Source organism: Pygocentrus nattereri, chromosome 3, assembly GCF_015220715.1.
Source record: "Pygocentrus nattereri isolate fPygNat1 chromosome 3, fPygNat1.pri, whole genome shotgun sequence".
NCBI lineage: Eukaryota > Metazoa > Chordata > Actinopteri > Characiformes > Serrasalmidae > Pygocentrus > Pygocentrus nattereri.
In genome coordinates, this window is record NC_051213.1 from 50449234 (window position 1) to 50474836 (window position 25603).

The 25603-nt window shown below is 44.0% G+C and overlaps 3 protein-coding genes across 11 annotated transcripts in view; 1 reads left to right on the plus strand and 2 right to left on the minus strand.

The window, feature by feature from the left end:
- Positions 1-921: 921 nt before the first annotated feature.
- Positions 922-5686, minus strand: rbm12bb (RNA binding motif protein 12Bb). Of its 2 annotated transcripts, none has more exons than XM_017684629.2 (2): positions 5513-5686; positions 922-3330 (listed from the first exon to the last, which is right to left on the minus strand). In XM_017684629.2, exon 2 carries the CDS (start codon positions 3306-3308, stop codon positions 1365-1367), a length of 1944 nt encoding a protein of 647 aa, XP_017540118.1. In that variant the 5' UTR covers positions 3309-3330; positions 5513-5686; the 3' UTR covers positions 922-1364. The 2 variants fall into 2 exon arrangements, with proteins under 2 accessions (XP_017540118.1, XP_017540117.1); XM_017684628.2 differs by having other exon boundaries at positions 5245-5686.
- A 1759-nt stretch (positions 5687-7445) lies between these two features.
- Positions 7446-19375, minus strand: LOC108412554 (tubulin beta-1 chain-like). Of its 8 annotated transcripts, none has more exons than XM_017684623.2 (11): positions 19357-19375; positions 15500-15598; positions 15291-15386; positions 14232-14293; positions 14009-14146; positions 12757-12898; positions 11959-12120; positions 10809-10904; positions 10069-10144; positions 8925-9060; positions 7446-7937 (listed from the first exon to the last, which is right to left on the minus strand). In XM_017684623.2, exons 2-11 carry the CDS (start codon positions 15583-15585, stop codon positions 7711-7713), a joined length of 1221 nt encoding a protein of 406 aa, XP_017540112.1. In that variant the 5' UTR covers positions 15586-15598; positions 19357-19375; the 3' UTR covers positions 7446-7710. The 8 variants fall into 8 exon arrangements, with proteins under 8 accessions (XP_017540112.1, XP_037392133.1, XP_037392141.1 ...); XM_037536236.1 differs by lacking the exon at positions 19357-19375 and adding an exon at positions 17079-17205; XM_037536244.1 differs by lacking the exon at positions 19357-19375 and adding an exon at positions 16823-16966.
- setd2 (SET domain containing 2, histone lysine methyltransferase) overlaps positions 17280-25603 on the plus strand; it is a 42475-nt gene continuing 34151 nt past the window's right edge. The window contains exons 1-3 of the mRNA XM_037536221.1: positions 17280-17416; positions 22181-22303; positions 25111-25132. Coding sequence (XP_037392118.1) covers positions 22275-22303; positions 25111-25132 — 51 coding nt within the window. The 5' untranslated portion in view covers positions 17280-17416; positions 22181-22274. The remainder of the gene's footprint in view (positions 17417-22180; positions 22304-25110; positions 25133-25603) is intronic.

Here is a 25603-nt window from a genome sequence, read left to right on the forward strand (position 1 = left end):
TTTGGTGTCTTAACTTCGCTCCTGTAGCTTTAGCTCTGGAGCTAAAACGGACGCTAACGTACATCAATTAGCATGGTGCTAACCGCACATGTAAACCATCAGACCTGCCTCTAACTGCGCGGAGAGGTTCAGCATCTCCATAATCAGGTCTATTAGAGTTTACGGAGTCACTCCACGCGGCTTCAGATGATCCATCGATTGGACGTGATGCTTCGGGAATGCGGTTAGCACCATGCTACTTGCTGTAGGATAAGCAGTACTTTGTGCTTTGTGTCTTTATTTGATTCCACCTGGGGCGGAGATCCGGGGAACGGGGTGGATCTGATTTTCCTCTGAAGCGCTGCTGTAAGAGTTTGGGGAAGTGTTGGTAATCGAGGCCTGTGGGCTGTTGGTTTAACGTTCGTAGGCCTCAGATGGCTACGCTCACCCATTCCTGCCACCACAGTCTGCTTTTCTAAACCATCAGTCGTCAGTTAAAACGTGGGATTTAAGTTGTTTTAACGGTTTTGTGTGTTGAAACAGACACTATTCCGTCCACGAGTTCGGCGTACGGTGTTTAAACACACCGAGCCGATTTAACCATCATTAAAGTCGCCATCAGGTGAGCAAAGACTCGCCGTTTCATCGTACTGTCAAGATTTGGTGACCACGTTTTGGATCTCAAAAAAGAAGACATGGGGGCAAAAGCATGACTGCGTAGCCAAATCCAAGACATTTTCGGCAATTTAGGAATCCCACTTAAAAAAAACGTCCTGGACAGCCTGGTTAAGACCTGTGGGATACTGACTTCAGCTACAGTGATAGCACAGACGTATCTCCAGGCACTAGATCCTTCCATCCAGTTGGTGATGTCTTTAACATCACCAGACATACAACTTTGGTTCCAAAGCAACACTAAATCAAGACAAGTGGAGGACAGAATTAGTTTGTTTTTTTTAATCAGACATTGATGCAATCAATCATCTCCTTTAACAACAGCCACCAACAGAAGTCGTAATAATAATAATAATAATAATAATAATAATAATAAAATTAAATCATTACACACACACACACACACACACACACACACACACAACTATACTGACATCAAATTTTTACAATACCTTAAATTTTACTCCAGTAATTGTAAAGTGGAAATATAAGTTTTTTTTATGGTAAATGTTCAAAAAAAAAACAAAACATTGTCACAGAAAAGAAACCCTAAAGTGACCAAAACAGATCAATCCCTTCACATTTGAAAGGCAGCAAAAAATAAAGAAGTGTGCATTCAATCCAAATATAAACAAACCAAAGCGTCAAAATGAAAGAGGCTAAAAAAATTTAATTTAAAAAAAAAGCGCGTTCTGTAAAGAAGGCCAACTCTACACAAACACGATCTTAATTTTCCTCGTGCCAATAGGTCTTCCATTTAACTCTTGAATAGCAGTGACTGCTTCACTGTGGGTTTCGAACACGACAGTAGCAGAACCACTAGGTACTCCCTTCCTGTTGTACTGCAATGAGACTGAACCTGGAATTACTCTGTAACCATAACAGAAGTCATAAATCTCATCGATTCTTATTTTGGTGGGCAGATTGAGCAACTTTAGACATGTAGGTCCATCAAAACGTTGGTCAGACTGTCCATATTCATGGGAGCCAGAACCGTTACCATGCGGAGCCTGCCCATAAGCATCAGGTTGCTCAGAATTGCCAAGTGGGCCAGGGTTGCCCTGTCCATAGTGGGGCCTGTCAGGCACATCATCACGTTCATCTAGATACATCCGGTCATTAGAGAACTGAGACGGGCCATTGTATCGTCCTGGGCTCCTCTGAACGTTCCTCTCTGGTAGGCTTCCACCTGCCTTGGGATTGACACCAAACACCTGCATTTGAGCCAAGGTGATGCATGTCAGAATGACCTCTGATCCCAGAAACCTTTGCCCATTCAGAGATTGCGCCATCATAGCCTCCTTTTCTGTCTGGAAGATTGCTAAAGCCTCACCAAGCCCGGCTCCTCTCTCATCATGAAGCAGGATAACCCTATCCTCCGCCAGCTGGAATCCATGGAAGAAGTCCATAATCTCAACTTTACGGACGTCAAAGGGCATATTGCGAACGTACAGACACCTTCTCTCCGAGTCGTGGGAGCTTTTTTGAGATCGTTCAGATGATCTGCTGGACCGTCCTTCTCTACTGTGTCTGGAATCAGCAAAAGACTCTAAAATGGCAACCATCTTCTCTTTGGAGATAGGAGACACGTAGACAACCCTGTGGAGAAATGTTTCCTTATGGTGAGCCAAGCCAGAACAATAGTCCTTCAGGTTTTTGAACACCACAACAGCAGACTTACTGTTCTCCTGGTTCTGCTCAGCAAAAATAATGATCTGGTCATCCTTCAAGAACACAGGATGGAGTAATGTTTTTATATCTCGCTTTCCAACTGAATGCGAGAGGTTCTCGTACAGCACGCAGTACTCCTCACTGGAAGGGGAACGTGACCTTGACTTCGACCTCGACTGATAATGAATGGGAGAGCGTGATCGAGTGGGACTTGGTGTGAATTTTCTCTGATATGAACCTTCTGGTCTGCCAAAACATCCAGCCTCCACCCACTCATCCTCAGAGCAAGTCTTTATTCTGACATAACGTGACCCAATGTACTGCCGATCCCGCTTTAGACCTTCTCTGGCATCGTCTCTGGTGGTGAATTTGACCAAACAACTCCCATAAAACAACCCACGACGGCTTCTCAAGAAAATCATGTCCTCGACTTGTAAGCCTGCTAAAAAATTACGGATGTCCTCCTTTGTGGTCGAGAACGGCATTCCAGACAAGTGCAAATAAAGGTCAACCTCATCTGATGCACATTTACCCATCTGATTCTGAGAGCCAATCAGAGAAGCTGAAGATGCTCTGCTGTTACCTAAATCTTGATGTTCTCCTCGTCGCATATCTACTCTCATTTCCTCTTTTAATAACGGCGGTCTTCCTTCTGATGCTGGGGGTGGTATTTTTGCTCCCTCCTTGTAAAACCTTCTGTTACTGTTCGCTTCAGACGTCCTCGTGCTTTCCTCGAGAACCTTCTGCATCTCTGCCTTGCTACTCAGAAGCAAGTGGACCTGGGAGCCCTTAATGCATCCCCCGGAGCGACTCATCGCCCGCCTCGCATCTTCATCGGATGCGAATATTATGAAAGCTTCCTCAAGCTCACCACCAATGATATGAACCCCACCATCAGGTATTCTAAGGCCAGTGAAGAACCTGCGAATGTCCTCAGAACCAGCTGTGATTCTGAGTCCCTGTAAGCGGATGACCACCGCCATGATGAAGCACACACAACAGCACCTGCAGACAAAAGGGGCACACATAAGTGTTATCCGTGTCGTAGCCAAGACCAACCAAGTCGTAGTATTCTACGCTTTCCAATTCCAAAACAAGTGGTTAATAAAGGACCTCAACGGGAGACATTATCATGTACCAGGAGTAGAAAAATACAGTAACAGCACGTCGCTTGACGTTTGACTATGCTTGCAATACCATGGAAGAACACAAAACACAGTTTTAAACCAACATGCATACTGAGCAGTCCAACCTCTGTGACCAGTAACATAAGCGGTCAGTTCCCAATCAGCATGTTGCTGGACTGTAATACAGCACACTAGCCCTAATAACACACGTCATCACACATTAGTGTTGTTCTGCAGCGACCTACAGAACTCCAGCTTGAAATGCGAGCAGTACAGACCATTTGTTCAGGACTGGACCATGATTTCCCATGAAGAGCAATTTAGGACCCATTAATCATATGAAGAATGTATTCACAAACTGTTACACCAATGTAGAACACACTGAGAACAACTTTCCCCCAAAGAACATCGAGGAACTATTACACCCATGAAGAACATACTGAGAATGACTTGCCCCTGAAGAACACCTGAAGGAACCATTACACCAACAAAGAACATACGGAGAACGACTTTTCCCCTGAAGAACATCTGGAGAGCTATTACACCAATGAAGAACGTACTGACATTGGCTTTTCCTCTGAAGAACATCTGGATGAACTATTACAGCAACGAAGAACATACTGAGAACAACTTTTCCCCTGAGGAACATCTGGAGGTACTAGAACATGAACATGTTCACAAAATACTACACTTGCCAAGAGCACACTGAAGAACATTTTCTCCCATGATCAACACCAAGTATTACTTCTCCCATGAAGAGGAAACCATGACACTGATGAATAAATACTGTGATCATATTAAAGAGCCGTTTCTCCCACAAACAATATATTGGGAACCATTTATGACACCCATGTGGAACACATCCATGCGCTTTATGTATGACGTACATAATACAAATCCACTATTACAACCGTAAAGAACTATTAAACCCATGAAGAACACGTTCAGAGACTATTACACCCATGGTTGAACACGAGGAACCGTTTCCCCCATGAAGAACATGCACACAAACCATTTTACTTGAAATCCACCATGCCAGATATTCAAATGCATTTCCTTTCCACCACAAATGTATAAACCAGTCGTGTTCAGACGCTCAATACAACTCGTTCCTCCAAGGCCAAGCACCGAAAACTTGAACCAGTGGCTTTTGTCAGTCACAAATACTACAGCATAAAAACAACCATCCACAACTACAAGACGCCCAGTTCCACCTCATGCCAGGAAAGCAAAGGCACTTCAAGGCAAATTCCACCATTTCGGAGTTTGAGGTTTAAACAGTCACCCAGAGTGAAATATTTGATTGAATATGACTCCATTTACTTTAAGTGGGAGTGATAGGAACCACAGAAACAGCCTAAAACAGCGTCCAAGACATCAGGCAGTGAATTCATAACCATCTCTTTCCCTGAGGGAAATTTCTGAGGTGGACGTCTGGTTCCCATCACCACCACTGTGAACGGAGCGTCTCGCCCCAAACCGCTCCGAATGACACAGTTGACACCATTTAAGGTGGACCGAGAAGATCGAATAAGTTTCGCTTCGGCGTGATTTAAAACACCACGATATAAACAAACTCGGCAACTGCACCTTCTGCATGATCGGTTAGCTAGGCTGGCTAGCAGGCCTGCTAGCTGACCTCACTAACGTTCACCACCAAAACAACTTAGCGACACAAAACTTTCCTTCGAAGACGGTATTCCTGGTCAGGGAATCACCTTCGAATTCCCTCGTCCCCCTCAGACACCGATTTTGTTTTTTTTTTTAACACAAAATACTTCACGTAACTTACATTAGCCAGCTAGCTTAGCTTAGCTTAGCTACGGTGAAGCTCAAGCTAACCAGCCAGTCATGGAAAAACACAGAAATCACAGAAGTGACAACAGAAGAGGTCGAGATAAGGATCCCATGCTCTTTATAGCCGCTCCAGGGATTTATATCGACTTAGTTAAGAGAGAAAAATAATGATTATAGTTAACTAGCGCGGTTAACGTTAGCTCGGCCCGGAGACCACAAGACAAGGCCGAAATTCAGAAAAGCGCAAAATATTATAGACTTACAGGAGCTTTAGCTCGATTATAAATGATGAGACAGAGTTAGTTGTCACACCGACTTGAAAAGAGCCTTTTATGTGATTAAAAACGTTTAATATCTGCTGTCCTTATGACTGAATAATGTCACGGACGGACGACTCGGCATTAGCAGCTACACAGCGCGGTCTTCCTCCTCTGTGGGCTCAGTCTACACAGACCAGGACAGCGCCGTCTACCCTGCTAAACAGGAATTCCACCAAGTTTTCCACATCTTCTGCCTAATCCAGTGACTTTAGATGTAATCAGAGAGAAGATTTACAGTGGTGGTGATGGGAACCAGGCGTCGCCATGACTACAACACAGATACAGACACTTTATTTACCATCCAGAACCACCAGAGAACCTACACGAGTCTTCTGAGCTTATATGGAATGTTGATGTTGGAAAACAGTGGAAAATCTGGAATAATGAGTTTTCTTTGAGGACTATTTTGCCGCACAGCACCCTGCATGTCTCCTTCCACCATGAATGGAGTTGAAGTTCTCTAAACTCTCATAAAACAGCGTCTCAGTCATCAGGCAGTGAATTCAGAACCATCTCATGTAGGAACTTTCTGTAGGAGCTTTTAGAGGGGGACGTCTGGTTCCTGTCACCAGGAATGGACAGCCACACTGCTAGGATGCTGAGCGTCTTACTGCAGCCAGTTTTCGACTTTGTTTGGCGGCTGAGTTAAGAGTTAAACCAGTGTGGGCCTGGTTGTATTTATTGGCCTACACTGTTAAAAACTGTTCTTCCAAGGGTTTTTAAAAGTAAACGGTTCTATATAGAACTATGAACACTCAAAGAACCCTTTGCGTGATTAAAGTGTTTTTCTACTGTTACATAAAACCATACGCAACAGATTCTCCATCAGTCTGAGGAACGCTTTCACGATGCAGAGTGCTTTAATCACGCAAAGGGTTCATTGAGTGTTTGTGGTTCGATATAGAACCATTATCTTTACTAAAGAATCCTTGAAGAACGCACTTGGTCATGTTCTTCATAACGCTCATACTCCATAAGCTCCATTCAGAAGCTGGGCGTCGTGTGAGGCTGTAGCTCTTCTCTCCAGTCTAATAGACGGTGACGTCATTTTAAACCCTTATAATAAAAGAAGCTGAACTCAGTTTGTTTTTCTACTGAAAGTCGACCCGTTTTCCCCAAATCTGGGCTCTAAACTATAAACAGACGGCGTCTCTTCAGTGATCTGCTCTGGAAACATCACGTTTAGAGAACAACACAAAGAGCGGCGCAGATTTTTGGCTTTCAGCGGTAAATTGTAAGCGTATAGTGACGTGTGGAGATCATAAAACACACGTTCTGCTCATTTGAGGGGCTTTCACAATAAATAAATAAATAAATAAAATAAGTACATTTATTTGATGCAGTTACTGAATAATCCGCCTTACGATTTGGTCAAATTTAGATGGACAAACCAAAACATCCCCTGGAGAAAGAATACGAGGTTAAGAGTGACGCAGGTAACGTGATGAATCTGTATTTTCACACGTATAAAATATATCATATTTCAAGCTGGGTACTTACTATTTATGCTTACTTTTAAGTTAAATTCTGATGGATTTGTGTTTCTGAGTATTTACAAAGGCCAGTTCTACTTCGGTATATTAGTGAGTAAATTGTCCTCGGTTTAATTTTTATTTAGTTCTTGATCATTTTTGGATTTTATTTTGTTCTGTTTTTTTTTTTCAGCTTTTATTTTGGTCCAAAAAGAGAACAATAGATTTCAGAGTCATAATAAGAGTAAATGATAGACAAATCCACCTCCAGCAGGTGGCGCATGTGCTTTATAGCTCAAGGACATACAAGTGTTGGACTTCTTGCATGACAGGCAGCTCTAAACCGCTCTAACCATGGGTATGAAATATGTATGTTGTCGCTACTGTAGGAAATAAAGAGAAAATTCACGATTTTCCTCATTTATTTTTTGGTAAAGTATCCTTTTGGCCAGTAGTCACCCCACCACACCTCCCATCAAAGATTTATTAGTTCATTTGCTGGTGAAATTTTCAAATAAATTCTAGTGGACCTTCCTGTTAGTGATAATTAATGTAATTAGATACACTCGAGACCATTTCTCATAAAATGTTCACAGAAAGTGAAGAGCCGCTGGAGAAACGGAGAAAAAGTCTTAATGTTACGTTAGTGGTCAGTGCTGGTCTACAGCGTCACTGAGCGTCGTACTCCTGAATGATGTCTGTTACAGTGTTTAAGGCCTGCTGAAGGTCCTCCGTCTCGGCCCCGTAGCGCTGGTACCAGTGTAGGTAGGCCCGAGCTCGCAGCATTTCTCCGGCACGCTGAGCCACACGGCCCAAAAAGCCCGAAACACTGCTGTGATTGGAGCTCACGGTGAGCAGACGGGACGGGGCGGAGACGCCGAGCTCGTTCAGTGGATCTGTGAAGCGAAACGACAGAAATAACATGAAAAAATGCAAAACATACAACAAGTCCGATTCAACTGAGTCAGATTCTGAGTTCTGAATATTAGAAACTTTCATAATCACAATAGAATTTTATGGCCAAAATAAATAAATAAAACAGGATTACTTTCCCAGTCATGCTTGAAAATGGATCCTTATGGCTTCTAAAAATCCAAATCACCAGACTGTTGATCGGGAACGTATATACAGAGTTTATTTAACTCCTTTGGAATGGTACCGCATATGACTGGCTACTTCTCCCATCGAACACCTGTCCTGAGGGGCTGCGACGGACCCTTTACACCTTTAATCTCGTCCAGCACGTTCAACAGCGTGGAGGCAGCACGCTGTCGATAATTCAGCCGTCACAGCAAAACCACCAGAGAACCTACACGAGTCTTCTGAGCTTATATGGAATGTTGATGATGAAAAATAGTGGAAAATCTGGAATAATGAGTTTTCTTTGGGGACTGAGAATAGTCCACCAACCAAAAACATCCAGTCAGCAGCGTCCTGTGGGCAGCGTCCTGTGGGCAGCGTCCTGTGGGCAGCAGACTGTGGGCAGCGTCCTGTGGGCAGCGTCCTGTGGGCAGCGTCCTGTGGGCAGCAGCCTGTGGGCAACGTCCTGTGGGCAGCAGCCTGTGGGCAGCAGCCTGTGGGCAGCAGCCTGTGGGCAGCATCCTGTGGGCAGCATCCTGTGACCACTGATGAAGGACTAGAGGACGACCAACACAAACTGTGCAGCAGCAGATGAGCTGTCATCTCTGACTTTACATCGACAAGGTGGACCGACAAGGTAGGAGTGTCTAATAGAGTGGACAGTGAGTGGACGCAGTGTTTATAAACTCCAGCTGCACTGCTACGTCTGATCCACTCGCACCAGCACAACACACACTAACTCCACCTTCTGCGCTCTACTGCTCAGCTTCTTATTTCCAAAAGAGTTTGTAAACTTGACTCACCAGTCCAGTGGTCAACTGGAAAAGGATTCCACTGGACACACCTGTGTCCGTGTCTCAGTCTCTGCAGGACATTCGAAGTGATGAAGGAGCCATCCTGGTCGCCACGGGCAACCGCCAGCACGGCGCGGCTGGAGTACTGCGCTCAGCGATGAGGAACAACACTTTTCACATTTTCACACTTTCACATTTTTTTTTACCAAAGCACCCTTGAAGAACCAGTGTAGTAAAGAAAACGGCTCTATATAGAACCATGAAAACTCAAAGAACTCTTTGCATGATTAAAGGGTTCTTTGCATCATGAAAGTTCTTCAGATTGATGGAGAACGTGCTCGATGTCAAGCTGGAAAATATAGCAGAACCCTTTTTGGTGCTATATAGAATCATGTACAGCACATTCTCCATCAATCTGAAGAACCATTTCACCATGCATAGAACCTTTTAATCATGCAAAGGGTTCTTATAGTGTTCAGAGTTCTGTACAGAACCATGTTCTTTACTACACTCTTAAAGATGGTTCTTCAATGGTTCTTTAATAAAGAAAGTGGTTCTATATAGGCCCATGAACACTCAAAGAACCCTCTGCATTATTAAAGGGTTCTTTGCATCACGAGAGAGTTCTTCAGATTCATGGAGAACGTGCTGTAGATGGTTCTATATCGAACCTTTTTGAAAATCCTTTTCATGATGCAAAGAACTCTATCATTCAAAGGGTTCTTTGAGTTTTCATGGTTTTATATAGAATGATTCGGGTTCTTCAAGGGTTCTAAATTTTAGAAAAATTTCTAAATAGAACCATGAACACTCAAGGAACCCTTTGCATAATTAAAGGATTCTTTGCATCAAAGGTTCTATACAGATACACATACAGATGTGGTTCTATACAGAACCTTTTTGAATAGAGTTCTATATAGTGCTCTATTTTTGGTGCTATATATATATATAAAAAACACCCTCATGCAAAGGGTTCTTTAAGTGTTCCTTGTTCTGTATAGAACACTTTTCTTCACTAAAGGACCCTTGAAGAACCCTGGCTGTTTAAGCCTCGTGAGCAGAACCTCCTGAAGCCTTTTCTAACCCCACACTGGATAGTGACATCATCCCGGCTGCACATGGAAGTTCGGGAATGATTCCGAGTTAAGGATACAGGTGTTCCGGCAGGTGAAAGCTGGGGAAGAGCCTGCAGCGTTCCACTGACCAAACTGTCCCAGCGCGACCTCCCACTGCAGAGACACGAGGAGACATTAGCTACGCTCTTCACAAAGATGGTTCTTCAAGATTCGTTACTTAAGAAAATGGTTCCATATAGGACCATTATTAAATGATTCTTTGCATCACGAAAGGGTTCTTCAGATTGATTGAAAATGTACATGAATGTGCTATAGATGGTTCTAATAGAGCGTTATATAGAACTGAAGAAAGGTTTAATCTTGCAAAGGGCTCTCTGAGTGTTCCTGGTTCTATACAGAACCCTACTGCTACAAGATTGAAATCATAACAATAGAATAACCCTTCTGGCTGCTATATAGAACCCAAGAACGCTTTATGATTAAAAGGTTCTTTGTATTATGGTTCTTCAAAAGGGTTCTTCTGTTACGATGTCAAGCTTGTAACAATTGGGTTCTCTGAGTGTTCATGGTTCCATATAGAACCCTACTGTTACAAGTTTGACATCGTAACAATAGAAGAACCCTTTTGGGTGCTATACAGAACCATCTACAGCAGATTCTACATCAATCTGGAGAACACGTTCATGACGCAAAGAAGCATTTAATCATGCAAAGGGTTCTTTGAGTGTTCATGGTTCTATGTGGATCTATTTTCTTAACTAAAGAACCCTTAGGAGGACCTTTTTTTATCGTTCATCATCCTACCATCCACCCTTACCCAGAGGAGGCCTGAGCGGTGTAGAGAAGCTTGGCTGAAGGAACCGGGCACATTGACCGGATCAGCTCCCACGGCTCCGTTCCCAAACTCCACCTACTAGAAGAAGATCACAGGTACAGCATCACTATAAACAACTATAAACATGCAGATTTACACACACACACACACACACACACACACACACACACACACACAATATTGCCAAAAGTATTTGGTCGTCTGGCTTCACTCATATATGAACTTGAGTGACGTCCCATTCTTAATCCATAGGGTTTAATATGATGTTGGCTCACCCTTTGCAGCTATAACAGCTTCACCTCTTCTGGGAAGGCTTTCCACAAGGGTTAGGAGTGTTTATGGGAATTTTTCCATGGAATCAATCATTCTCATCACTGCAGTAACACTGACGTGGTGGTAGTGTGATAGTGTGTGTTGCGCTAGTCTGAGTGGATCAGACATGTGGTCACAGAGCTCATTCAGCACAGTAACGTCATCTGTGTAGTGAGCTGATGATGCTTAATAACCACAAACTTTGTGCTAAAATGTAAACCTTCAGTTGTACAGGTGGTGCACTTTTCAGACGCTCCCTTAAACAGTGACGCGTCTGTGTTGCGTGTCTGTCCAGCAAAACTTAATGAAATATATTTAGTTATACAAAAAGGGTTCTTCAGAAGGTGGTTTTATATAGAACTTTGTTGAAAAGGGTTCTACACAGCACCAAAAGGGTTCTTCTATTGTTACAGCTTGACATCATAACAATAGAAGAACCTTTTTCAAAAATGTTCTGTATAGAGCACGTTCTCTATCGATGTGAAGAACCCTTTCACAATGCAGATAACACTTTAAATCATGCAAAGGGTTCTTTGAGTGTTCACCCGATCTTTTTTTAGGAGTACAGAAGGTGGTAAAATGACTGTAGAACATCCAGAATTAAGTTCCATCCAAAAAAAAATAAAAAATCATATTTCAAAAGTTGACAAAAACTGAGAATCCATAATTACAGAATACAATAACTTTGAAATATTTCACCAAAATAATCTTTGAAATACTGAAGAAAACATCTAAAGACTTTTTAAATCTAGTTTAAATGAAGTAAATCTACACCGTGTATAAAACTGCAGCCCCACCGTGTTCGGGCTCAGTGTGGTACCTGCGTGTGGTGAGGCTCTGTACTGGGAGCAGGAGTCCAGCCAGGCACGAGGCGATGTGTGTGTTCATGGCTGAGAGCGAGCCTGGTGGTCCTGACCTCTGCTGAAGTCCAGCGCGAGACAAGGCGTGGTCATTATAAAACAGCAGAATGCCATCAGCACACCTGTGGGTCACACAGAGCATTAAAGAGGACTTTTATTATGCTTTTCTGTTTCTTCCCCCCTTTCCTTTACTGGGTTGTAGCTTTTTGTGCATGTAAATGTTCCCAAAGCTCAGCGTTCCCTCCAGAGGGAGAACCTCTCTCCCACAGAACCCACTTTTCCCAGCTGCCTGAAACGCCTCGCTGGAATTCCAGTGCTTTTCCTTTGTTACAGGATGACATCATCTCGTAACACAGTCCTTACTGCCCACCTACCAGCAAACTAATGTTAATAATATAATTAATAATACATAAATATTCATCAGTATACTAAACATGTCTTAACACAGTTTAATGTGTTTTATGAATATTCAATGTTCAACAGTTCAGAAGAGTAAAAACAGACAGAGGCCTCACGACTGCTCCACTATCTCTGTTGGTTACAGTGTGTTTGGAGAACAAGTGAGTCTGTGGATCCAAGATAAGGTGCTGGAACATAATCAGACGTTCTGTGAGGTTCTTTAAGGCCAGGTCAGGTCTTAAAACCAATAAAAGAACTTTAAGATCTGTCCTAAACGACACAAGCCAACGCCGTTGTTCTCCGCTGTTTACACGGATTGTTTCCCAATTATAAGACAATACAAAACGTTACAAACTGACCTGTGCAGCGATGCCAGGCTCAGTAAAGTGTTGTAGTGCTGGAGGGGGCTCTCTCCGCTCTGAAGAGGGACCACCGAGACCGTCAGGATATGACCCACAGGGAACTCTTCACGGATCTGCTCACATAGCCTGGAGCCAAGCCCTGCCCCCGTGACCGAGGAGCAGGAAGGAAAGATAAACAAACAGGATATCAACTGAAGAACACACACACTGGCCACTTTATTAGAAACACCTACCTTGTGCTTCCACCAGCTGGCCACTTTATTAGAAACACCCAACTTGTGCTTCCACCAGCTGGCCACTTTATTAGAAACACCCAACTTGTGCTTCCACCAGCTGGCCACTTTATTAGAAACACCCAACTTGTGCTTCCACCAGCTGGCCACTTTATTAGAAACACCCAACTTGTGCTTCCACCAGCTGGCCACTTTATTAGAAACACCCACCTTGTGCTTCCACCAGCTGGCCACTTTATTAGAAACACCTACCTTGTGCTTCCACCAGCTGGCCACTTTATTAGAAACACCCAACTTGTGCTTCCACCAGCTGGCCACTTTATTAGAAACACCCAACTTGTGCTTCCACCAGCTGGCCACTTTATTAGAAACACCCAACTTGTGCTTCCACCAGCTGGCCACTTTATTAGAAACACCCACCTTGTGCTTCCACCAGCTGGCCACTTTATTAGAAACACCTACCTTGTGCTTCCACCAGCTGGCCACTTTATTAGAAACACCCAACTTGTGCTTCCACACTCTAAAACAATAATATTTAATATAATTTTACGTACATTTGTTACTGCAGTTCAAAATATAACCAGTAGGTGGCTATCATGTTTAAGAAGCATAAATCTTTGGATAGTAAGTACCCACCACATCTCCCAAAGCTATTTATTTTTATATGCAACATATTTTTATTTAAATTATATTTAATTTATTTATTTAATTATATTATTATCCATAACATTTTCCACAGATCAACAATAATCCAAAATGTCTATGTTGTCTGTGTTGTAGTCATGGCGACGCCTGGTTCCCATCACCACCACTGTAAAGACGTCTGAACAGTTAAACACCAAACCCTCTGAACCGCTCTGTTTACACCTCACACACCGAGTTATGGAGAAATATTTTGGAAGATTTGGTGGAATTCCCCTCTGAAACACCAAACCTTTCACTGGTCAGCTATTGAACTGCTCTGTAGGTACAAACATACCTGACCAGTGAAGTCTGGATCTGATTCTTCTGCTCACCTGACCCTGTGCCTCCACCCAGGCTGTGCAGAAGAACCGTTCCTCCATAATAATCCCGTCTCTCTGCCTCCTGACGAAGCGCCTCCATTGTTCGCTCGAGTAAATCTCTCCCTCCTTCACCTGGGCCTCCATGGTAACCTGGTTTCAAGGTTCAAAAGCTGCAGGACTGGTTTCTCTTTTTCAGAACACAATGAAAATACAAACGTCCTCCTGGTGGTCTCACCATAGGCCCAGTTTCCTCCACGCCCTCCCTTCCCCTCCACGACGCTGGACGGATGTAATTTACTGCAGGGGGAGGGTTGAGATGTAAAAACCACTGATGACAAGAATTAGAGCAGTTTCAATTAAGCAGTAGAACCGAGAGGGGGTGTGTTATCATGAAATATCATCCCGGCTGTGATCCGGACGCCGTGGATCATCTCAGCCGTGATGTTATTGGTGATAACTCCCTCCTCGAGTGCTCTACTGCTTTAATACAGCAGTTAAATAAATACAGTAAGAAATGAATAAACTGGCCGTGAACGCGGCTTTAATATGTTTTAATGTTCAGCTCCTTCCTCCTAATTATAGCTCCTTAACGAGCAGTTCGTTGCTACGTCAGAGTAACGAGCTCCACCCACTCGCCGCTCAGCCGGCAGTTCGTTCTCCAGCTCCTTACACTAAATTCACAAACTGTCGTCACCACTGAGCAGCTTTTCAGTCGGCAGCTGTGACAGAAGAACAGCTGAACAACCTGGAATCAGCCAGAAATGAACCCAACACCATTCGCCAGACGTGTCTGATCTTCAGAGTCGGACCAAATCAGACTGAGCCGTAAAACTGCCCCAATATCAGGTTCAGCTCAGTTTGGTCAGTTTCTCCAGATCAGTATTAATGTTGTTTTGTTCCAGCCGGTCTGTAAAGCTTCTTACAGCCCGTTTAGTTTGGTGAATGGTGTTGGGTTCATTTCTGGCTGATTCCAGGTTGTTCAGCTGTTCTTCTGTCACAGCTGCCGACTGAAAAGCTGCTCAGTGGTGACGACAGTTTGGGAATTTAGTGTCGTCTCGTCTTCAGAGTCGGACCAAATCGGCTGTCGGTCAGATGTGGTCTTAACAGTGTCCGTTTTCTGTTTGTGGAAAAGTCAGAAGTAAAAACGTTCAGATGGCTCGAGCGTCTCCTACAGCTGTCAGAGTCGTTGCTTAGCAACGCATCTCAGCAGAGTGATACTGTGTTTGTGATAAACCTGTGATGTTCTGGTGAAATAACAGAACCGTTAGAACGTCTCTCAACCAATCAGACTTACTCCTTTTTAACGAAGTCCTGAGCTCCTCTGAGGACTTTGGGCTCTGTGTCCACACACACGGCGGCTAGTTTTCCATTTCGGGAGCTGAAGGGACATCTAAACACAAATAATGCTCTCTTACACGACAGTAAAATGTCCAAAGCACGTCCTAAAGAAGGTGAAATGGACACGTTCATGGAGACCATTAGACATCCTAGTGGAACAATGACCTTTTCTTGCGACGGCTCAGCAGCTTCCACCACTCGAGGCCTAGCTGGTTTCCGCACTGTCCCACTTGGAGTACCACAGCAGACATGATCTTGAGGGTTCTGGAGGGAACATTGGAGCAGTTAAGAAAGCAAGCAACATGTCAATATAAATCAAAAGCATCAAAAAGCAGTGGCAGTAGAGGAAGCTGAATTGGCTGCTTGTTGTAATCTCTCCCTTCCACCTTAAATGGCCTTAAGTGGCACAGCCGCTACGTTCTGGAGCCTGCACGCTTGGAAAGCAACCAATATATTATAACATTATACTTCAAGAGCCTCACAAAGCAGTAGTAGGAGAGGAAGCTGAGATTGGGTGCTTGTTGTAATTCACTAGTTCCACCTTAAATGGACATTCTGGCACCCACAATTAAGAAAGCAACCAGTATATTGTACGTTAACATAAATCAAGACCTTCAAAAAACAAAACCAGCAGTGGTAGAGGAAGCTGAAGCTGGCTGTTGTAATTCCCCCATTCCACCTTAAAGGGTGCAGCAGTCTTGGGGGTTGATAAACAGATAGATAAATTAAGTGATCGAAAGATTACTTCAGTTCGGGAATATTAAAGCAGTCAAGGAAGCAACAAACATGATATGTTAATATAAATCAAGAGCATCAAAAAACAGTAGTAGTAGTAGAGGAAGCTGACGTTGGCAGCTTGCTGTAATCTCCCCGTTCCACCTTAAACTGTATGGCAGTTACACTCTGTCACCCACAGTTAGGAAAGCAACCAATATGTCATATGTTGATATAACAGAGAGCCTCAAAAAAAACAGCAGTAGAGGAAGCTGAGGTTGGATGCTTGCAGTAATCTCCCTGTTCCACCTTAAATGACCTTAAATGGTGCAGCAGTTACATTCCGGCACCCGCGGTTAACAGTTAACCAGTATATTATATGTTGGTATCAATCAAGAGCATCAGAAACTGAAGTAGGGGAAGCTGAAGTTGGCTGCTTGTCGTAATAACCCCGTTCCACCTTAAATGGTGCAGCAGTCCTGAGTACCGAGGGAGCACTGGAGCAGTTCAGAAAACAACCAATACGTTATTGTACGTTAATATAAACCAACCGCTTTAAACCAGTAGTAGATAGAGAAAGCTAAAGTTAGCTGATTGCCGTCATCTCCCCGTTCCACCTTAAATGTTGCAGCAGTCTTGAGTACCGAGGGAGCACTGGAGCAGTTCAGAAAACAACCAATACGTTATTGTACGTTAATATAAACCAACCGCTTTAAACCAGTAGTAGATAGAGAAAGCTAAAGTTAGCTGATTGCCGTAATCACCCCGTTCCACCTTAAATGGTGCAGCAGCTACATCCTCCATTCCGCAAGTTAGCAAAGCAACCGATATAACTTCATATAAACAAAGCGTAGTAACGTTAGTAGAGGACGCTAATGTTGGCTGCTGGCCGTAATCTCCCCGTTCCACCTTAAATGGCGCGGCAGTTTAGCTGTTGCCCACAGGGCGCCAGAATGTGAAAGCTTGCACCATTTAAGGTGGAACGGGGGAAATAGGACAAACAGCCGAGTTCAAGCTGGCAGCTTCGTACACAGACTCGCGCTGTTGAAGGAGCGTCTTCGATCCGTGCGGCTCTCGTTTTCAGCCGCCCGCCGGGGAAACTCGCCGCGGGTTCTCGGGGTTTTCGCCTGTCGCGTCTTCCTCCCCATGGCTTGAGCTCGGTCGGCGGGGAGAGGAGGAGTCCAAACCGGCGCGTTGTAAGTTAGTTATCGACTCGACCCCGCAAGATAATCTGCTCGTCTTCGGTGGACCATGAACCAGACCGTCGAGCAGGCCAGCTGGCTCTCCGCGCTTTCTGGATGCTTCTGAGCCGCGGACCGACGAGGCTGCTATGATGGAGGATTTGCCCGAGCTAGATCAGAGTCCCGAGTGAGTATCTGGGCTGTTTTCGCCGCGGTGGCGCTTTTTGTTCGCTTGGCAGGACCGCCGGAGATCCGACGGCGAGCTAACCTGGCTAACGCTAGCGGCAGCGCTAGCGGGCTGTCTCGGCTACTTCACCCTCACGTCGGGGCCGAGTTGCTCATACACACACACAGAGGCGCTAGATATATAATCTAGAACGGTAAAGAGCGGTTCTCGTCTTTTTGGAAAGGGGGAACGAGTCGCTTTACACCAGCACCGGTAGCGAGTGAGCTGAGCTAAGCTAAGCTAACGCGTTAGCATTCGCGTTCGACAGCGACCACAACACGAGCAGAGCTGAACGAGCGCTCGGCCAGACACTTGGCTGTTTTAATCGATGTAAGGCGACGTAATAAGTCCTATCTAGAACACGAAGGTATGTGGAACGCTGGCTCGCTATCTCAGACTAATGCAGGCCCGTCTTGGGCCTGGAAGCCGCGGTCTAAATTTCTAGTCCCGCCCCGCGTTAGCTCCTCGAACGCCGCGCTTCCCTTGTTGTTGTTGTTGTTTGCTGTTGACCGATTTTCTCTAAAACGAGCTCATTTTCAGGTCCGGACATGCTGGGAGTCCCTGGAAACGGGCTGCACAGCTCGTTAGCACCGTCTAATTCATCTGGGGAACATCTCCACACTAAAAAAAAGGATGGTTCTTGAGTAAAGGCAGCGGTTCTGCTTAGAACCACGAGTTTCAGGTGCGTCTTTGCGCGGTGGAACGGTTCATCAGGCTGTGTATGTGGTTCTGTGTGGAACCTTTCTGATAACAGCGCTCAAAATAGGGTTCTTCTGTTGTTTACAACCATGACAGCGTAACAATAGCAGAACCCTTTTGGTGCTATTCGGAACCGTTCGCATGGTGAGATGGTCTTAAGAGTGACTGATTGAGAATGATGACGGTGCTGCTCTACGTAACCATAGCAGAACCCTTTCTGGTGCCATACAGATCCATATGCAACACGTTCCCCATTGATCTGACCATCCGTTCCACCCGTGCGAAGCCTGGGCAGATCTCATAGCTCCATGTAGGTTGTACTTAATAAAGAACCCTCGAAGAACCATCCTTCTTAAAGTGTAGGGCTGCGTCAAATGGCTTAATGTGGTAGTCGAATAAACTGTCGATTACTGAAACGAGTGATTATTTGGGTTATGAATATTGACATTTCTGAGGAACGTTTATGCAGCTATCAGCTTTTAATGTAGTTTTTTTTGTTTGTTTTATGCATTTTTTTAGCCAACAAGGAAGACAACAAAGACGAATCACATGTTTAAAAATTCACTGATCCAGAAAGCAGAAGATGAATAAAACTCCAGTATTTTAAAACCAAGGCCGTGCGAAGTAGCAGCAAAAAATAACAAAGCTAGATCAGTTTTCCTTTAGTCATGTAAATCAATGCAATCTAAAAATTCAATCCAAGTTAAAATTGTAAGTATAAACTGTGAAATTCTGGTGTCTGCCTGCACTCTGTTGCCGTTAACTCCAAGGTCTTTATGGAGACGGAGGAAAGTCGGCGTCTCTGTGCTCCTGTGAGGGTCTCGATCTCTGAGAGCAGATATTCAGTCCCTGCCTTGTGAAGCTGTTTGCGAGCGGTATAAATTTGAGTAACGGATGCGTTCACATTTCCAGGCTGAAGCGGCGCAGATCCGATGTTTCCTGCCCTAACGTGACTCGGATCTGGTGTTTTCAGCGCTGTGTGGACACAAATCTGATCTTTTCAAATCCAACCTGAGCCACTTTCATATGTGGTCCTAGGAATCAGGATGCGTATCCGATTCGTGGCCGTTTGACCTTGATGTGACGCTCTGATTTCGGAATTCATGCGCTTTTTTTTCCCCCATCATCGTTCAGCGTTACCATGGCAACAGCGCCAAACAGACGTTAAAGCCTGTAAACGGTGGAAAAGCAGCTCGTCTCACCTTTTCCTCCTCCGTCTGGCTCTAATAATGAAGCTGAGAGCTGATCAGAGTTAATGATCTTCTCAGCGAAGCTCGTTCTGCTCGTCAGTTTGTGCTGATGATGCAGTGATTCAGTCACATGACCTCACTGAGTAGGAGGAGCTCATGAGGGTCAGTTCAGGCCGGTTCATCACATTAATGAGCAATTAGAGTCTCTGACCTAAACGAGGGCGAACCGTCGAGTCAGAGATCGGATTTGAGTAAAGAGGCTTGTAATGTGAACGCAGCCTATAGTTACTTGCTTCTCTGTTCCAATTCTATTAACGATACCATTAATAATATATGCTCTATTTTTGTGCACTATTTAGTATACTAGTCTGCGGTTTGGGACGCGGCGTGTCTTACCGAGATTAATCTTCTTCGTCCAGTAGGCGACGTCTTTCTTCTTCAGATGCTCCCACGGCCAGATTTCCTTCTTAAGACTGATATCTGCGCCTCTACGCTCGCAGAAATAAAGGTACTAGACTGTCTCTGGGTCAGTTCCCCTCTTGTCACTGGGGCGGTTCCCTCAAGGCTCCGTCTCAGTCCCTTTCATCTGAGAACATAACTGAACCATAATCCACTGAAATGATCTGTTCTAAGCTGTACTGACTCCACACACCCCGCCTCGCCTCACCTCCAGGCTTTTACTCTGCTGCTCTGTTTTATGACAAGGTACAAGTGCAACCGTTTCACCTGGAAAAACTGATTTAAGGTTCACAATCGGACCTTAAAACTACTGTAGACCCTTTGAGGGAACGTTTATACTGTTTGTACCTTGATGAGCGAAGAACGTACCCGCAGAACGTTTATTTCTAACAGCGTAGTATAGCGTACATCGTCTGATTAATTTGAGGAACATCTTGACCTTCGGTTCATTGGAGATTAAAAACGTCTAGTCTGGATTTCTGCACAAACTCCTAGTGCTGTCATTCGTTTTGCCTCTGCCTGATTCGCAACGTAGGCACCAGCGAGGACGCCTACCATCCACCTTGAAACAAAAGGCAGACCTTTGTGTCTAAACGCATGGAAAAGTGACATTAGTGCATGGCTCTGCTCGCAGATCAAAATGCTGCTAGAGCCCAACATGTTCATCTGAATAACCCAGAGCATAGCTGGTTACGGTTCTCTTCAGCCAGGCGCGTGTGGCTCACCCTTGATTTAGTTTCTGAGCAGCTCAAGAGTCCTTTGCATGATGGAAATGAGGAGCTCTCCTCATGGCCTGTCGTCTCTGAGGCTCTACGTCTCGATAACAGGGACCTTTTTGTTAAGATGTCAAGTTTGTGTTTCTCTGTGACTGTCAAATGAACGTCTGCAGTATTAGGCAAGCTGGCCTGACTAGCTGCATGTCTTCGCTGTCCAAAACAATCAGTTATGTCCATTTTTAATGCATAATTTTAGTCTTTTAGCCTTTTTGTGATGAATGGACCAGTGGAAAAGACCCAGAGTTGCTTGGAATAAAATCTCTTGATATTAAGTCGTGTTAGAAGTAAAGACTGTTTGGTTTTGCCTTTCCTGTAAAGTTCAGTTTTGGAGAGGCCTGTTTTTCTCTGGACAGTGACGATACTCAGTGCTGTAGTTACATCTGCGTCATGCTGATACTTGGTGTTCACATTCAGAGGAAGCTTTCCAAAGATGTGGTAATCCAAAGCTGTTTTCGCTCAGGGATGCATAACCGTGTCTGTGCATAGTGGCTAAAAACGGCGAATGTTTAGGCGACGCTGCATTAAAATCTCTGCATTTTCTCATTTTAATGTAACTCTTCAGAGATAAACGTTGTGTTTCTATTTCTCTGTAATGCTAATCCAGGTTTAATCTGTGCTCTTTTGATGTTCATGTATCGGCATCAGCAGATGTTCGTTAAAAATACGAGATACGGCATTCCCATGTCGGTGCATCCAGTTCACGCTAAATGTTGGGTTTTTTCTTGTTTGGTTCGGTTGGTTGATAGTGTACCAAGTTGTGCACCGAAGCGTTCACTGATTGGTCAGAAATTTGGTGGGAGTACAGACGCTCGGTTACTTTCACATTTCCCTTCGATAGTACCAACAGCCACATTTTCGTTTGTGCTTGATTCGCCATTTTCCAGCCTCTCTTTATCCGTTAGAATTAAACCTGCTGTTTTTGTTATTGTGCCTTTAAAGGTGCAGTATATGATGGTTGATATTTGAATTCAGCAGCAGCACAAATGCACCCCTCCCCTTCAGTTCCACCATTTAAGGTGGAACAGGAAAATCTGAGCAGGAAACAGGTTAAAAAAAAGAAGCTGACTTCAGCTTCATGGAGGTTAAAAGGCATGAAAAGGGATGAGGAGGCTGCTCTGTTTGTGCCTGGTAGGTGGGCAGCACTAACTTGTTTTTGGTCTCGTACAGAACCAGCAGGTAACATCAATTACGTTACTTGCTGTGTGATTGTTCGCTCTAACGTTATCATGGTATTTGTCTGTACAACGTCCACCTCCAAATTCATGGATGTGCGTTGCCCAGGAGAGCAGCACTAGGCTAGCAAACTTATTTTTTTTGGATTAACGTGGCAATAAAACTCTTCCCAAACATTGTACAGACAGACGTCATGATAAACCATTACAGCGGACAACCACACAGCAAGTAGTGCAGCTAAGAGCTGAATTTAAACATCTGTCTGATGCCGATCTTTGTTTTTATCTGCTGACGCCTGTGAGATTCTGATATGCTAGAGTGTCTCAAGTCCACGCCAAACAGGGTAAACACAAAAGCACCTTAAACGTAGTGTGTAATGATTGATGTACGAGGTCAGAGTCTGAATGGACTTGTCATCTCGTCCTCAGGTGTTGCATTACATCGGAAGGCTTGCTTCTCTGAGCTGGTTCCCTCCAGTGAGGCAGCTTTCTTCAAGCTGCTCCACGCTTGGCCTGCCGCAAAATGGACTCACTGCTGAATCCTGAGCTCAGGTAAACTCCTCAGCTACGACCGCACAGCCGAATGACTGCCGGTTCTCGTTAAAGGAGCGGTTCGGGTTGAGGCTTTTATTTTGCTGGCTGATCTCATGACGCTGAACAAGACGACTGCACTTATTCCTGTAGATTTAGTTCTGAGCCACTATTAGTGGTCTACATCTACCACACGTAGTAAAGATGTCTAGTGGCACGGTGGCGTGGTGGGTAGCGCTGTCGCCTCACAGCGAGGAGGGCCTGGGTTCGATTCCCCGGCCGGGCGACCGGGGTCCTCTCTGTGTGGAGTTTGCATGTTCTCCCCGTGTCTGCGTGGGTTTCCTCCCACAGTCCAAAAGACATGCAGTTAGGCCAATTGTGTAAAATGATCAAATTGTAAGCCGCTCTGGATAAGAGCGTCAGCTAAAATGCCATTAAAAATTAGTTCTTAACGGAAAAGAATCAGATAAAATAATGAACTTAAACAAAAATTAAACATTAAAATTGGTCAGTGATAAATCAGTGTAGTCGCTGGGTGCGTGTACATGCACTCAATAATCAGATCATGATTGGATGGACGCAGTTATCCAGTTATTCAAATGGTCATGTAAACACAGCACTCCGATCTAGAAATCTGATTAAGGAATCCGATAAAGGGGCTGGATTTTGGCTCAGTAATCAGATTTCTCAGTGCATGTGAACTCTTACTCGGAATTTCTTAGTCTGCATGAGGTCAGATGGTGGACGTCGCGAGATGCAGCAAAACACTGTTGGAGCGGCGCTGAAACCAAAAACCAAATAAAGGATTTAAATCTTCTTTTTCTAGATGATTTGTGTTCATATTTTCAGGTTAAAGTGGCACGATGTTTTAAAAAAAAGGTTGCGGTGTGAAGTTTAACGTTATGTTTACGTCGTCTTCTGTGAGTTTATTGGTTGGTCGCAAAGCAGAAATCTGATTACTGTCTGACTCCTGTAGACCTGGAGTTTCCCCGTTATCTGATTACTGTCTGACTCCTGTAGACCTGGAGTTTCCCCGTTATCTGATTACTGTCTGACTCCTGTAGACCTGGAGTTTCCCCGTTATCTGATTACTGTCTGACTCCTGTAGACCTGGAGTTTCGCCGTTATCTGATTTTCTGCAGTGATCGGACTAGTAAGTGCATGTAAACACACTCAGTGTGTCTGTTCTTAAGGCCTCTCAAGAAAAAGTCATGACGTGTTCTTAACCCGTAGAACCGTTCTCACATTTTCACTTCTGCTGAATGTCAGGATTTTCGTAAAAACTGCATGAGTGGGGTTTAACGAAGAAATCTTAGGAACGATTGATAATTGAGGCCCAGCACTGGGCCCATTGTGTAATTAACCTCTAATTACGTTACTCAGTTTAAATATCGGTTACGATGTATGTCCTCTGTTGGATATCCGATAGTAATGTTCACCCACGCTGCTCTCTCACTCCCTGACTTCAGATCTTCATTAGCCTATGTTAGAGAACTGTGATGGTTTGTCTGAACTTGGTGTATCTTTAGCTCCTCTTGCACATTTCAGGAATGTTGAGCCCTGCTTCAGTGGGGTTCTAATCCTGGTTCTCCACTTCCAAACGCCAACTGTTTAGTCATCGTGGAGGGATTTTGGATAACTGAGCTCTTAAGTATAAATATTACAGATGCTCAGGTCAGCTGACCGTCTACCGGCTCAGGTTTTCTCTGACTTTAAGCTGGAATCTGAGGACCGAAAACAGCATAAGCATCAGATTAAACCTGCACAAAAACATCCCAGGTAGAAACTCAATCCTTCATGGATCAAGATGTGACGATTTTAATAATTAACGCCGAGGCCCAGTCCCATTTCTTCTTTTCACCCTCACCCCTTGGAACTGACCTGCAGGGCAGTGGTTGAGATCTTCCCTCTGAAACGAGACCCTCAAAAAAAAGAGCATCACTTCATTATCAGCTACTAGCGCCGCTCTGTAGGCGACTCTGCCCGTCTGCAGGGACAGCAGAGGAGGGGAAAGCTCAGCTCCTCACTGCTGGGCAGTCGTGGGCTGGAGGTTAGGGAACTGGCCCTGTGACCGGAAGGTTGCCGGTTTGATCCCCAGCACCGACTACATGACTGAGCAAGACACCTAGCCTTCAGTTGCTCCCCAGGTGCAGCGGATAGGGCTGCTGTGTGTGTGTATACATATATATGTATGTTTATATAGCACTTGTCAACACTGACCAACTGCATGTTTCATTATAAAGAGAGCAATATTAGTCCCGTTTAACTGGATTTAGGTCATTTTTTTCCTCTGTTCCAGTTTTTTAGACATCTGAAAAAAAATTGTATTGTGCATTATGAAAATTTCTCAAAGTATTAAAATATGTTTTTGCTGTAGCGTGGCACACTAAATGTGTTCTATAGAACTGTATCGGAACGTATGTTTGTCCTGTAATAAAAGGAATAGCAGGAACATGCTGGCATGTATATAATATATACACATGAGTCAGAAACATTGTCAGTATAATGAGTGACAAAAAGAACAGATGCAACTCCCTTTTTCCACGACTGCCCCTGCGGAGAGTTTCCACTATGAAGGTCAGCAGAAAAAAAGAGAATCCTCTGAGGAAGGAGTAACCCAGTTGTTGCCTAGGAGCCTCATTATTTGATTCCTAATGAGGAGCAACCGGCTCATCTTTTGGTTGAAAGCGTTAATAATCATATGTTGGTGGAGTCCGTGTGTTTTTTAATACGAAGGAAATTAAATCAGTGCTGTGGAAATGTGGGAAGTGATTCCAAATGATTTAATCAGCATTATCTTCTGTTTTGCATGTTTCTGATGACTTCAGGGAGAAGACACACGATGGTTCGGTATGTCTCTTAAATTGCCTTTTTTTTTTTTTCTTTCTTTTTCAAAGCTTAACCTTTTATCCATCAGCAAGATGGCGTTTCAGTGGTCATGTTGCCAAAAAAAAAAGTCTTGGCAAGTCAAGTCCTCTTAAAATTAGTCTAAATATCTTATACTTCTCTTTTTGGGAAAGTTGAAAGTATTGCAAGATTGTTTAACTTAGACATTTTTAATTGTTTTTTGTAATTGTATCTAGTGAAAATGTCTTATGGGACATGATCATGTGCATTTTTTGTGTCCATTATTTTACGCTCAGGTGGCATATGTCACACAAGTTTTAAAAAAAATTGTGTAATTGGTATAATAATGTTAGTTTGTTAAAAAGAATGTACGGGTAAATGACAGGTTTCTATGGGTGTCTGAGTAGATCCCTGTTTATTTTGAAATTTGTCTGAAAAGTCAGGTGGCTCAACTAGTCAGTCAGATGGAGCAAT